Source organism: Acinonyx jubatus, chromosome D3 (assembly GCF_027475565.1).
Source record: "Acinonyx jubatus isolate Ajub_Pintada_27869175 chromosome D3, VMU_Ajub_asm_v1.0, whole genome shotgun sequence".
Taxonomy (NCBI): Eukaryota; Metazoa; Chordata; class Mammalia; order Carnivora; family Felidae; genus Acinonyx; species Acinonyx jubatus.
The window spans coordinates 40,157,114-40,172,908 of record NC_069392.1 but is presented as its reverse complement, the minus strand read 5'-3'; the positions used below and the strand labels follow the sequence as shown (position 1 = coordinate 40,172,908).

The 15,795-nt window shown below is 34.5% G+C and overlaps 1 protein-coding gene across 3 annotated transcripts in view; it reads right to left on the bottom strand.

The window, feature by feature from the left end:
• Positions 1 to 3,125: 3,125 nt before the first annotated feature.
• METTL4 (methyltransferase 4, N6-adenosine) overlaps positions 3,126 to 15,795 on the bottom strand; it is a 52,039-nt gene continuing 39,369 nt past the window's right edge. For all 3 annotated transcript variants that reach the window (XM_027068603.2, XM_015084268.3, XM_053206149.1), the window contains exons 6-9: positions 14,059 to 14,233; positions 11,192 to 11,298; positions 10,707 to 10,798; positions 3,126 to 5,160 (exon numbers count right to left, since the gene is read on the bottom strand). In XM_027068603.2, coding sequence (XP_026924404.2) covers positions 5,015 to 5,160; positions 10,707 to 10,798; positions 11,192 to 11,298; positions 14,059 to 14,233 — 520 coding nt within the window. In that variant the 3' untranslated portion in view covers positions 3,126 to 5,014. The remainder of the gene's footprint in view (positions 5,161 to 10,706; positions 10,799 to 11,191; positions 11,299 to 14,058; positions 14,234 to 15,795) is intronic.

The following is a 15,795-nucleotide window of genomic DNA, read 5'->3' as shown; positions in this document are numbered from 1 at the left end:
GATATGAATTCATCTATATGTTTGTTTGTTTGTTTTCAGTGAGCCACCTAAAGAATAAACCACTTTCTGTTTTCATGATAAATGTGAGAAAAAACCTATCTGGATAATCCATATATGTGGAAAATGGCTCTAAGGGCAAGTATAAAAGCCTCCCTTTAGAAAGAAAAAAAAAAGTGGATCATGAAATAAAAGGTGTTGCCAGGAAGACTGTAAATACAGAGAAATAAGCATATACATTGAATAACTTCTAGGTACCAGGTCCTATGTTAGATACCTTCACATATGTTACTTCACTTCATAATAATCCTACTAGGTCTAAAGATTACCCTTCTTATTCCTCAGAAAACAGGATAGCATAGTTAAATACTTATTCAGACACTCAGAAGATAAATATCAAGACTCAATATATAGATCCAGCTGATCCCACAGCCTAGTCTTTTTTTCTGACTGAGGAAAATCCATGAGCAAAAGTAGAGAGTCCTAAATTTAAATAACAACAAACAGTCCAGTTTGACTAATAATCGGGATGTATGCGGGTGATTTTGGGAGAAGAAGCTAAAAATCAAACTGGGTGCCTTATATTTTTTGTTAAAGATAGTGACCAAAAATGATTTTAATACTACAAGTAACCATTCATTTGCCTTAGCTGTCGTCCAAACTTGTCCCATGTTGTGTCACAGTTATCTGATAATCAGGCCAAAGCCTAATTGGAAAAAGTAAATGGTGAATGAAAAAAATTTTTTCCTCATGTTCTCCACCCCTAGAGATAAATTTGTTTTTATACAGTCCCAAGGATTTGGACTGCTACTGAAAAAGTCCAAGAGGTTCTCCTCAAGTTCCCAGAAGCCCCAGAAGATTTAGGTAAACTCCTAGTAATATTTAGAGGGAAAGGTTGATTGTGGAGTTATCATGGTATTCTGACTTGCTTTCAAGCTGGAGGAGACTAGTCAATAGAACCATGAATTTAATTAAAACCATCTACAGAGTTCTGGGTTGGTCCATACATCCAAACACTGACAACAGGTCACCATGGTACATATAATAATTTGCACCTGTACTTACCTTATTTAATCTCTCCTTTCTAACCACTTGAATAGCTGCCTTCAAATCCAATTCTATATTCTGCAGAAGAGTTTCCTTAAAAATGTGAGCTTAAAATGCCTAATCTGATTGAGGGATACATGACTGCATGGTAAATGTGCTAATGGCTTATGTCAACGGGTTTAACAGCTTGTCTGCATCTGAGTGATTCTGAGTGGAACTCGGGCTATTAGTTCAACCAATGTCACTAAAATCTCTAACAAAAAATACTGTGTTAAAAACTCAAGACTGGTGATATCATATATTGAGAAAGGTTTGTTTGGATCATTATATATAAACCATTCTAAATCGCTTCAGGCCACCCAACAGATCCTCTGATTATTAGCTAATGAGCCTATTATTAAGATCTCAGGTTCATTAGCAAACATGATACAACATAAAGTGCCTTAATTTAGGAATCAGAATTCAAGTCTTAGTTATCGCTTATTAGCCATGTCAGCTAGCCTCTATGAACCTGTTCCTTCATTATAACTACAACTTCATAAAACTGCTTTGAGCGTAAAGTGACATAACTGAAGTACAAGAACTCTGATAACCAGAGAGCTATGCCAACAGCACTGTGGTGCTTCCCAGAGTGTGGTAGGCCAGTGGTGCATGATAGGAGTCAAATGAGGTGAACTGGAGAGCATCTTCAGGGAAGGGAAGCCCCTTTAATGTAATTATAATCCTCCTCTGAATCACTATCAAGAAAAAACCCAAAGTCTCACTAAAGCTGAATATATAAAAATTCACTAAAGATATGTCTCTAGGGTACCAAACCTGAAAAGGTATGTCTAGGGTTTCTGATAAGAATGAGTTTGAGTCACAGAATTGGAAGAACTAGAATAGGACAAAGTAAATAGAGCCTATAACAAGGACAGAGCAAAGGGAGCAATTAAAGCCAGGCCCAGACCTAAGTCATGGACTAAACTCTCTGTCCTCTTCCAAGAAAACAACCAGCCCACAGTAATGTTCGCCTGTCGAAAATGTTGACATCCAAGAGAAAAATCCTATTCCCCACTGGTGCCTTTCAGACCATTGGAAGAAAAAGGCCTTATTTACTTGGTCTTTACCTAATCAACTAGAAAATCCCTTTGGTGGCTGTCTCAGTCAGTTCCAGGCTGAATAAACATTTATTCTTCAGGGTTCAGGAGGGTCAAAGCTCAAGATCAGGATGCCAGCATGGTCAGGTTCTTGGTGAGAGCTCTCTTCCTGGTTCTGTCCTCACCTGGTCTCTTCTTGGTGTGTGCATGCAGAGTGAGGTTCCATAAAGCCATTAATCCTATTATGAGGGCCCTACCGTGATGACCTAATCTAACTCTAATTGCTTCCCAAAGGCCACACCCCTAAGTACCATCACTTGAGGGTTAGGGTTTCAACATATGAATTTTGGAAGGGTACAAACATTCAGTTTGTTGCACAGCGGTTGCACATAAAAACCAAGTTCCTATAAAGGGTAACAGATCATCTAGCAAAGTGTAAGAGATCTATTTTGAACCAAAATTAACATGACATGAGCCTAAAGTCTCTGAATGTAGAAAAAACATCAGAAAGGCCACCAATTAACCACCTATGGAAGTCATCAAAGAACAATGCAGAGTAACTATGAAGTTCAGAGTCAGCATGGCAGTACACAATCAAGAGCTGAAGCCCAACACTAAATATGGCCTTTGTTTTAATTTGTTTTTAGTTACTTGTTTTTAGGCAGGACCACAATGGGAATGATGGATTTCAAATCTTCCTCATGTAAGAAACCAGGTACAAGCTAGGAAATCTGATCTCAAGAAAAAGATCAAGAAAATATGATGTTCAGACAGAAAAACTCTATGGAGAGTATTCAGGTGAATCTCCTGAATTTGAGTAGAGATTGTGATAGATTGTGATAGATTGTGAGAGAAAACCTTTTTGACCTGAAACTGAAAAATATGCAAGCAGTTCAAACATTTATTGATCACTTAAAATATTCCAAGTCCAGTTCTAAGTGCCTTACGTGTATCAACTCATTTAATCCTCATAACAACTGAATGAAAATATCTTATTATCTTATTAAATAAATTTGATAATAAAGTTCATTAGGTCAGTTGGCTAAACTCTGGTAATGAAGTCAAAGGTTAATCTTAGTCTGGCCTTTTTGTTCCCACATGGCATATGACTGTTCCGTTTTCCAGAATCATCCTTTGTTCAAAAAAGAGCCCAACACTTAAACAGGAATTACAAACAAGGCCCAGAGTTTGTACACCTTAGGAGCAGAGGTAAGACTAGAACCACTGTTTCTTAAAAAAACAAAAAAAACAAAAAACCAAACTTCTGTGTTTTGAATACCAGACTCAGTGAATAAAAATTCTCTTTTTCTCTCAAGTATCAGGATTTGTGATGCAAAAATAAAAGTCCAAAAACTTGGTGAGGATAAAATGTTTCCACAAACTATATAAAATCTATAAATACTACAAGAAGCTGGAAAGAGTTTCAGATGAGGTTTGGAGAGGTTTGCTTCGAATTTAATACCTTTTTCCATTTCTGTAACAAGTTAGAGTATACCTATAAATACAAAGTTAAGCCTATATTACCATATTCACACACTCAAAGAATGAACAAACTTCAAAAATAACACTTCTCTTTGGCAAAATCAGTAAATGAATTAATTTTGTCATATAATCATTTCAATCTAACATTTTACTTAGCAGATAAATATTTATAAAAAAGCTGTAAATTGTATAAATACTTTTGTCAAAATGCTAAGGGAAAGAAGCCAGACACAAAAGATTACGTGTTCTATGATTCTGTTTACATGAAATTCTAAAAAAGCAAAACTAATGGTAGAAAACAAATCATTGTTTACCAAGGGCCAGGGGTGGGAGGAAGGGAATGACTGTAATTGGACACATGAGTTTTGGAGGTGAAGAAAATGTTCTATATTATGACTATGGTGGTAGATAGACAACTGTATATATATTTTCTAAACCCATCGAACGCTATACTAAAAACTGGAGAATTTTATGTGAAATTATATCTCAATTTGAAAAAAGATTATACATAATAAATCAGCATGCCTTTCAAAGAATCATTTCAGTAAAAATATTTTACTTAGTAAAGAAATATTTGTGGAAAATCTGTAAATAATATAAATATCTTTTAAATCATAAGCACTGTTTATTTTCTGACATTTTTATAAGAAATATTTCTTAAATATTCTTCTAGAAAACAAAGCAAAACTATGAAGCACTTGAAAAGTGACCTTGAATGCAATTTAAAACCCTCTAAAATGTTTCATAAACACAACACAATGATGACTTGGTAGGTCTTTCAGTATTTTTTCCAGAATGTAACAGTATACCGAAGGTCATAAGTTTAGGTTGCACAGGGGCCAAGTAGACAACACAAGTGAGTAGCACGGAGCAAGTGTTAACTATAGTAAACTGCAAAACACAGGTCCCTTCCCAAGTGAGCTGCTACCAGTGGTTCCCACTTACTGATGCCAGGAAAGAATACAGACCACAGTGCAGCCAGAGCTTCTGATGTTTAAAGAAAAGCAGAAATCTAGACTTTATGTGAAATTCCCTCATTTTTTAGAATGGTGGTTTAAATTTTTTTTACAACACCATAGGGCCAAACAAAACATATCCATGGGCAGAATTATGACCTCTGGTCCACAGTGCATGCTTTCTGAACTTTTTCAATAACAAAGTCTTGTCATTTTTCTAACTGCTTGCCTTTTTATTTACAGTGAATCTGGAATAATGGGGAATACTAATGCAACTGAAGTAAATTCATCTCAAAATTACATAAAGACTAGTCACTTATGGTCTTTTGCAGAAAAACCAAGTCCTGTTTACATTTCTAAGCATACTGGTTGGTAAGAAAAGGAACAATCAGTTAGAATGAAGGAAGAAGGGGTGGGGAAAAACTGAAGAAAATCACAACTTTAAGACCACAGTCAGCTTCTAGACTCCAGAGCAACAAAATAATCCATGTGTTGAAATTTGAGAACTTCATTGCCCCAACTAGTCCAACCCGGCTGTAAATTTCGAGCAAACAATTCCAAACATTCCCCATCTGGCTTGACATAGTCTTTTAGAACCTCTGTCCAAAAAAGAGAAAAAAAACATAAAAATTATTATTAAGATAGGAATCAATTTCCTTTTAGCAGTTAAAAGCAAAGAACAGGGATGTTTCCTTTTAAAAAAGGGGTGGGGAGGAGGATAGCTAATTAATTTCAAGGATTTCATCACAGGCTTTACTATTTATAGTTAGAAATCATTTGAAATGAGCACTCCTGAGATTGGGGATAATACCATCAGAACTTTGAGAAGTCCTAATTTATCAGGTTTCATTTGTAGATGAGAAATAAGGATTTTAACACCCACACAGGTGACTTTTCAATTTTCCAATACTGACACATCTCTTGAGTACTAACTTAATTTTTTAATAAATGTAATCCATGCATGAAAAATAAGTGTATAGGAACAATACAAAAACAATTCACTTAAAAAACTGAGATAAAAATATAAGTGTCTGCAAGCATATATACTAGCAAAAGAGCAGTAAATGAAAAATTAGGCATCAATAAAAATATTGAGAACACATAACTAACAAATATAACAATATCCTCTTAGCTATAACTGGATATAGTACATTCCCTCATTTCCAAATTATAGACCCTTTTTACCTAAAATTTCACCATACTATTTCCACAGATAAGTATGTTTTATTTAATGTATATATGTATTAATAACTACTGAAAACTTTATTTTTGAGAAAAAAAGTACATCATATATATGGTGACTAAATACTATGATATACAGTGACAGAAAGAATATACCATAGAAGCCTTTTTTTAAAGTACATGTTCATTTGGATGACAATATTTAAATCAATTTAACCTTGATCATGTTCTGGTTAGCTATATTAACATTACAGGAACTGGGTATGAAAATAATAATTGAGGGATGAAAAGTCACCAGAAGAGTATTTTCTAAATATAGTTCTTAACTGCTATACAAGATTGAGCTTAGAAGAAATCTATCAAATTCCTTTTAGGAATGATAAGTATTCCTTAGGAGTACTTGATATAGGTAAAATTTAAAAGAAAATGTATTTAAAGTTACAGAGAGGGAGGGAGGCAAACCATAAGAGACTCTTAAATAGTGAGAACAAACTGAGAGTTGATCGGGGTGGAGGAGAGGTGAAAGTGGGTGATGGGCATTGAGGAAGGCACTTGGGATGAACACTGGGTGTTGTATGGAAACCAATTTGACAATAAATTATATTAAAAAATTTTTTAAAGAAAGAAAGAAAATATATTTAAAAACATGTTTCATAATGTTCTCCAGTTGCTCTCACAGCAAAATAACGGTTTATTTGTTTAAAAGCATTGGTATTATTCACCAAAAATCAAGGAATTTATGAAGTATTCATTGTCTATAACCCAACTGAACTCAAATTTGGGCTTTGATAGTTTTTAGGAGATGCCAACATGAGACTTCTAGTTCTTTTTTAAGTGTATAATTATAACTAAATGTTATTAAGCCTGAAAGAAAATTTCCCCAGAGTCTTAGAGGACAATAAACCTATATCACATTTCTATTTTTTCCTCATGAATTCAATGCCTTACCAACCTCAATTCACTTTTACTGTCATCTAAGGTTATAGTGAAGGAAGATTTTGTTTTTGCTTATTTGTTCAGTTTTTCAGTTTTTAGGCACAAAGATGTTAGCAACTCTATTTTAGACCCTTAATCTGGAGTCTAAACTGGAGTCAGACAGTCAAAATTGTTTACTATTCTGAGCACTCACTATAATTAGTGCTATGGAATTTAACAAAGGAAACAGTTATCCATGTTTTCTAAGAGCACACAAGCTAGCAGAAAACGATGGCCATGTACTTGGAGTTGACAAATACAGTACATAAAACCTAAACCCATTTACTACTTCCTACTTTCCCAAGGTAACACATTTCTGCATGTGTTTTTTTTTTCTGGTTGAGAAAACTAGAAAATCAAGGAGCAATGTTTTTAAAATGTTAACCACATTTCAAAACAAAGCAAAAGAAATGAGAGCAAATTAATGAAAATGTTTTCTTTTCTAATCTTAAGTATCAATTTAAAAGTAAACTTGAGATCTTAGAAGTTCTAACCACAAGGAAAAATATTTTATAACTGTGTGTGGTAATGGATGTTAACTAGACTTGTGATCAGTGACTATTTCTCAATATATACATACACGAGCCATTGTGTTGTATATCTGAAATTAATATTATATGTCAATTATATCTCTATTTTTAAAAAGTAAATTCCAATGTATAAATTTAAGTATGAATATGATATATACACATACTTAAGATAATTACATAACATTGGACATTAGTAAAACATGCTACTAACCACAGAACAGGAAATAATCCGTACATAGCCAGTCATTCCTCTTTTGCTCTAGGAGCAAAGGGGCAGGGCGGGGGGTGGGGAGGGAGAAGCAGCTCGAACACCTGTGCACAAAACCTCATCAAACTGTGTTTTACTCTTCAGACAGAAACTGTTAGTGAATAAAGTAGTAAAAGGGAGTAGAGATTCCTCTAAGTTAAAATATGAAAACCAATTTTGATTCAAATACTTTCATAATTTTCCCACCTTAAATCTTTAAATTTAATAAACATTTATAAGGTTATGTGATAAGTTATAGCTATTTATGACTTATATATGTATCTTTTAAAACATTTTTTATAGTTAGCAGTAGAAATCAATTAAAAATTTTTAAAAATCTTAGTGTTTCTAGAAATAAAAGAACATTTCATTTTACAAATTTGCACAGAACAGTTTAAGAACCTTTACATGTAAGTTCTAAGCATATATATAGGACATGTAGTATCCCAAATCCCAGAGTTATGATTTCAGAGTAAATTACAGTCAGAAATCTGAAAGTTGTTTTTTGGTGGCTTTAGTTTGTATGGCTCTGTACTTCTGTACGTGCACTTGCTAGACATAGTAACATGAATTCAAAAATACAGAATTACAAATACTTCTTGTCTACCACTACCTAACTAAAACATAAGGATTACATATATCAAGTCATGTAGATTTTCCCCCCCAAAATCTTTCTTTTCAAAATGTTCCAAATCCTAAAAATATGTTTGTGCTGCTCTCTACTGGGAATATGGCAGAACTACACTTCATACACAGGCTATAAGACTAATTTTTATTAGCATTAATAAAAGACTAATTTTTACTTACTATTTTAAAACCTTGCTTCTTAACACTAATATTTAAACATTATTTTATTCTATGTAAAAGGAATTGATGAATATTTTAACTATAATTTTGGCATGAAAGTTTAGGTCTTAGCATTTAGATTTTTAAAAGTAAAAACATAAGCCCTGGGGCGCCTGGCTGGCTCAGTAGGAGGAGCATGCAACTCTTGATCTCAGGGTCATAAGTTCGAGCCCCATTCTGGGTGTAGAGATTACTTAAATAAATAAAAACTAAAAAAAAAAAAATCCCTAAGAAAAACACTAAATTATTCTTTGATACTTAACTGATAAAATTCAAATGAAAAGAATACAAATTAGATTTCCTCCATCAAATATAACTGGTGCCAACCATTATTTTCTTCTCAAAGAACAGTACAATCTCACTTTTCATTTAAGTCACATATTTAATGCATTAAAGAGTCTACGATAGTACACGGCTTAAAGACAATTACTCATTCAGCATTTGTCTAAGTCAAAGAATGGATCATCAGGTAAACATCTGAATATTTTTCAAATTAAGCAACACTACAACACTACAAGACTCTTCTGTATAAGCAATTTAAGATAAAAGAAATTCTAAGTGTTATCAATATAAATTACCTTGGGAATTTATATTCACTTTCCTATGTATTCTAGCTCTATCCCATATTCTACAAAATAATATGATAGGTTGGGAACCTTATAGTTTTCCTGAGCAGCATCTTGAAAGTTTTCGGTTTTTTAAGTGAGGATCACAAAATCAATACAGTAGATATTCCTAAAGAAAATTTTTAATAGATAACTCATATCAAATTTGGTGTCTCTCATGAACTTACAATTCTATTTTTTTAAACTATCACTTGAAAAATTTAGCATACACTAACCTTCCACTATATGCTACAGAATTTCAAATACATTATAATCAATCCTCACAACTCTAAAAGATTAAATACCATTAGTCTCTCTTTAAATGAGGACTTTCAGGTAGAACATGTTAGAGTAACATATAGTAGCAGAGTCAGGATTCAAACTCATGTTAGTCAATCTCCAAATCCAAACCTTTCCACTATTCCTTGGTGCTTAGTTTCGCTGAATGATGAACATTACACCAACGCATTAAGACTAGTAAGAACCATAGCCTGCAGCAATTACCTTTCCGGAGGTTCAGAATAGCAACACTACCTCAACATAAAACTGAGTCTCTACCAAGTATCAAGGGGATTCTAACCATGTCTCTGACTGCTATTCTAAGCACCTGATTTCAGAACAAGCTAGGGACAGAGCCCTCATAGTAAAATAAAGCCACTAGTAGAACTACAGTCCTCAGATGCCCCATCAGTCTATCAAGGACAGTGGGGCAGTAACAACCAAGGGGAACCTAAATAAATGGTATTAAGGGGAAAAGCAGAGGTGAAATAAAATGAACCTATGCGGCGCATCAACAGTTCATAATCTTATTCAACAGTCTTTAGATGGAACCAGTCTCTGACCATCTTCTAACTGCTTTCCAACCTTCTTACCAGGCACAACCTCTAGGACCAGCCAACACCATTTTTTGTGGTTAGCTCCTTATTGCTGACCAACAATGAGCTCCCAGATTTGTCAGAATTATTCTACTGAGGTGTCAACCACCTGATCAACCTGGATCTGTGGGCCTCCTACACCTACCTCTCAGGGCTTCTATTTTGACTGTGACAATATGACTTTGGAGGGCCTGGGCACTTCTTCCACAAGTTGGCCAAGCATCTCTTGGAAGATGCAAAACCAGTGCAGCAGCTGTGCCATCTGCTAAAGCATGAAGAAACCCTCCCAGGATGAGTGAGGCAAAGCCCTCATTGCCATGGAAGTTGTCATGGCCCTGAAGAAGAACCTGAACCAGGCCCTTCTAGATATGCATGCTCTGGGCTCTGTGTACACAAATCCCCATCTCTGTAACTTCCCAGAGAGCCACTTCCACATGAGGAGGTAAAATTCATCAAGAAGTTGGGTAACCACCTAACTAACCTCCACAGGCTGGATGGCCACCAGCTGGGCTGGGCGAGGCCAAGTATCTCTTTGAAAGGCTCACCCTCAAGCACAATTAGGAGCCTCTGGAGCCCAGCAGCCTTTGAGGGACCCCTCCACACCCCCTGATGTCAGAGCTTCTGCCTGCACTTCTCCCTGCAGCCACTAGGCAGCTCTTTAACCATCATGGAGCCCCCTCTCAAGTCATGGACCAAATGAAAACAATAAAGCTTTTGCAGCAAAATAAAAACAAAAAACACTATTCATAAATTCTTCTATAAAATTTTAGAGAACTAATAAAAATAAACATCTGATTTAATTTCCAAATGTCTACACCAAATACTAAATTTATCCTTTTCTCAATTTGACAGAAGTCATAACAATTCTATTTTATAAAAACATACCAGCAAGCGGTGGCTTATGTGAGTGAAGAGTACAGGGCACACTGACAATTAACTTGTGATCTGGAATAGGAAGCACTTTTACATCTGCATTCCTAATTAAAACAAAACAACAATGTAAATTATACTTTAAAGGACAATTTTTCATATATAAGCCACAGTTGCCTTGATTTTTTTTTTACTTTTCAAATACTATCTGAATTTAAAAATAAATTCAAGAATAGAAAAAATAATCAAAATCAACAATGTAAGTATTGAGACATTAGTGATAATTTCCTTTTCTTCAATAATGGCAGTTACACACTATATAAAACAAAGGATAATATAAAATTTCATGTGCCATACCATCCATACTTTTCTGGTCTGGGCCTTTTTCAGATTTTCAAAAATGTAAAAATTTAAGGAAAATCAATGATCATTATGCCGTTAATTTTATAAAATGTATAATTGTATACATTTATACAGTTTTGAAAAATCATCTTTCCTACCTTAATGGTACAGCAGTTTTTTCTCGAACTCTCCCCAGTACAAGACCTTCATAAGGCTTTTTGTGTGGAGAATCTAATGGGAACACAAACTCTCCTGAATTGGTGATCTGATAGGAGGAGTCAAAAAAACAAAACAAAATTAAACCATACATCTGTAAATACCCAGGAAAGAATCTGGCTTTTTATCTATCACTATACAATTTCCACCAAAGAAAAAAAATTATTAAACCTCTAGGCTAGTGTTAATAAAAATATAATGTAAACCACAAATACAAACTGCATTTGTAATTTAAATTTTCTACCAGCAACATTAAAAACGTGAGAAGTTGGGGCGCCTAGGTGGCTCAATCGGTTGTGTCCGGCTTTTGATTTCAGCTCAGGTCATGATCTCATGGTTCATGAGTTCAAGCCCCACTTCAGCTCTGAACTGACAGCGCTGAGCGTGCTTGAGATTCTCTCTCCCTCCCTCTCTTTCTGCCCCTCCCTAGTGCGCACATGCACACACTCTCTCAAAATAAATAAACATTAAAAAAAAAGTTGGAAGCATGTGGTAAAAATAATTTTAATTATATATTTAGCTTAATTTCACATATCCAAAATATTATTTTAATATGTAATCAATTCAAAAAGTTACTGAGGTATATCACATTTTTTCTTTCATACTGCCTTTGAAATCCAATGTACATTTTACACTTAGCATCAATTCAATTTTGAACAGCCGTAATTCACGTGCTGAAGAGCCACATATGGTTAGTAACTATCACATTAGACAGAGCAACTATAAGGGACTAAAATATTTTAAATATCACTTTACACATAAAAATCTACTTTTCATTAAAATTTATTCCTGGAAGCCATGTCATCATTAATTCATTTATTCACTCAAATAACATTTACTGATTACTGATAATATAAATAAGTAGATTACAATAAAGTATATTCCTTCATAGAAAATAGTGTCATAAACATTGTCAGAGCGAGAATTAGTAATAAAACAACTCAGGGATTGATAAAATAGACAATACTTAGTCTAATCCCTTGGCATTATAAATCCAGAAATTCAATTTTACCATTTCACCTGGCGTTATTATACTCTCAAAGACTCACTTAAGCTAATCAAACTGAAAACACTATTTATAATAACAATATCAATTTATTAACCATTGAAATACATATTTTCACTATCAGAATATTCATATCTATTATCTATGGAACACTTTACTCAACATCAAGATACCTAAAAAGCCAAATCGGTAAAGTCCTTTTATCACCTCTAGGACCCATAAGAGATAGATCTCTTTCACATAGTTCTGTACAAATACAGACAAGTTCTTATTCTTTGGATATCTTCTATATTCCATGCAAATTACTCCTTCTGTTATAACAGTACATATAGTTACCTAATAGTGTTTCATATCACTTACTGCATTTTTGTCTTAAACTCTAGGCTTATCATATCATCTCTCAGAACTGATTACCACTACAAATAAATAATCTTAGCTTTTATGTGCTAACATTTTATTGGTTTTGATTTCAGAAGGTACCTTTTCCCTGACTTTGGCCCCAGTTTCTGACAATAAAAAACCTGTAATAATGTACAAGGTAGAATGGGTTTTATATTCCTGTCAATGTCCACATCAACCAAATCAACCAAAGCTTAGCCCAGGGTACAACATGAAAGCACAGATACAACTATTAATGTTTTTTTCCAAGTCCATTAAAATAGGTGCAAATAAACAATATACACAGCTTTTAGAAGATATACCAGAAGAGCCTTTAGTGGCTCAGTTGGTCAAGGGTCCCAACTCTTGATCTTGGCTCAGGTCATGATCTCACGGTTCGTGGGATCAAGCCCCATGTCAGGCTCTGCACTGACAGCACAGAGCCTGCTTGGGATTCTCTTTCTCCCTCTCTGCCCCTCTCCTACTCATGCTCTCTCTCTCTCTCAAAATAAATAAATAAACTTTAAAAAATAAAAGAAGATATACCAGTAGACTACAAAATACATAGGAAGAACATAAACATAGAACTCTCCTGTCTAAAATGAATATATCAGCTATATAAATATTAAACATTCAATTGACAAGTTGGCTTATCTTTTTAAAATATAGGAGTGCTTTTGCAGGATTCATCTAAGTAGACAATAATCTTTAAAAAGATGTCCAACGGACTCTGAACTGATGCCTTATTTTTCTGTATTTTTTTATTTTTATAGCAAGCGGAGATATTAAAGACCAGTCAACCAATCCAAGAGTTGGAATCATTTCTTTCAAAAATAGGCATAGCAGCACATAGGCACTGAGGACCTATGTTAAAATTCAAAGTATGTAAGGTTCTTGGTTCTTTCCACCTCTTCCATGCTGAGTTACTTGGGTATTCTCTCTCCCATCCCCAGCAACAAAAGAAAAAAGAAAAAGAAAAAAAAAAGAAGGAAAGAAGTTGCAAACGGTGACTGAAATTGTGGATGTGAAAAGAGGAAGAAAATGAAGGGTAAGACTATTTCTATGTTTAGTGCTAAACAGATTTTCCAAAGTTTTTGTTTGTTGATTTTAAACCACAGACATCAGAGCTTTTTAAAATGTCATCCTGATATCTCCCTGAGTGACTTCCTAAGGCCAGCACGTTGGGACTCTACTATAAAAAGACACAGAACAAATAAGCAAAAAGCCTCCGAGAATAAGAAAATAAAAGTATTTAGTAAAAAAAAAAAAAAAAAAAAAAGTATCAAAGTAAAAGTTTTAATTAGACCGTGTTAAAGGAGTAGAGCAGTAACATGCTAAGCATTAAAAATTACATGCTACATTTATGTGTAAGTTATGTGACTTACATGGCACGCTATATAATAACAAGTTAATTTCTGAACTTACTTTTACCCAGTGCCATTCAGCGACTACCTCAACAGACCAAGAAGGATAAAGTTCTTCCTTTACAAAACGCAGGTGCTTCTGTCTATTGGTCACCCAAGTAATAACAAGGCAGTTTGGAGCAGCCAGTTTAGGGATAAGTATCTCCTTTATTTGCAGTGGTGATAAATAACTGTACCTACAAATAAACAGAAAAAAAATATTAGCAAAATTCACTGCAAAAAGGAAGAATAAGCAGAGAAAAGACCCATATAATACTGACTCCACAAACACAGAGCTCTTATAGCAGTTTATTTATATAACTAAATATGAGGCCACAGTGACACCCAGTGGACATACTATTACATGCAAATTGGAATTAACCCATTTTCATTTTCAACAGTGAAAAATTGCCAGGCTATATTTATCATTTTTAACTGTATTACATTTCAGTAATTTCACTAATATGCTTTTCTCCCATTCAAAATTAAACAAACATTATTGCTTGTTTTTCCTAATCCTACAATATACAGGGACCCTATCACAGTGAGTCTTGAAACCACCAACCCTCAGTCTATCATCCTGCTTCTTTTTTATTCCCAATCAATTCTACTGGGCTCTCTGAAACCTTCATACTTTCATTTTTTAAATATTCTATATAGTCTTGAACCTCTGAATCATTAACAGTACAAACTTTGATTTCTCTTGCTAAAACTACTTGCTCTATAATATCCAATTTAAAGAATGTGGCCCTTTCTCTAACACTCAATACACACCAGAAAGAGAGAAGGGTCAATATTCTCCTAGCTCTCTTATTGCTGCTTCTAGGCTATACTCCTCCATCTGCATAAAATCCACTTCTCCTTGAGGGACATGCCATCTAGCTATGCTAGACTGTAATGTTCTATCAAACCCATTTCTTCCGCACTCCCCATAACCGATGAAGCCTTAAGCTCTAAGAACCTTCTCCCTTACCAACACAAATCTTGCCATTATCCTGGGCAATTTCAAGACACAATTTATATAATGTGCACACCTTGCCTAATCTTCCCGTAAACAAATACAATTACATTCATCTTAATATTCCATTCCCAGTGACCCCAACCTGGACCTTGGCATCACTCATACTTAATTCCATCTCAAACTAAACACCAATCTCTGGCAGTAAATACCTATCTCTTACCTATTCTTTAACCTTACCAAAGCATCCCATGACCCATCCCTCTACTTTTACTGAGTCTATCATTTCTTCCTGACCACATGCTCCTCTTCTCCACAGACTAGCAATCATCAATCATTTCACTGTCCTCTCATTAGCACCCTAAATTCCCATCCCCTCTTTATCCTTCACCCCACAGCTCCTTCAAACCTCCAATCTTCAAATCAACTTCCACACAATTCACTTCTACTTCTTCATATGGGGAAAATCTGATGGTGAAAAACGCAGAAGTGAAGAATTGGCTCAATTAAACCCATTCTGAGGCTCTCAAAACTACTAAAACTACCCATCAATTCTTTTATTTATTCTTGGTCAACTACAAACCCTCAACTCTTTTCAAATCTCTTGCCCAAATTCACTATTAGCAGATGAAGTTAACTCATATTATCAGTAAAAATAAAAGCCAACAGACTCCTTCAATTTCCTAACCCTCTCTTCTTATATACCTTCACTTATTTCTATACATTTCCTCTTAAATGAAATGGTATGGCTTCACCTATTTAAAGCTTATCAGTCCAGCTGTGTTCTCTTATTCCCATTTT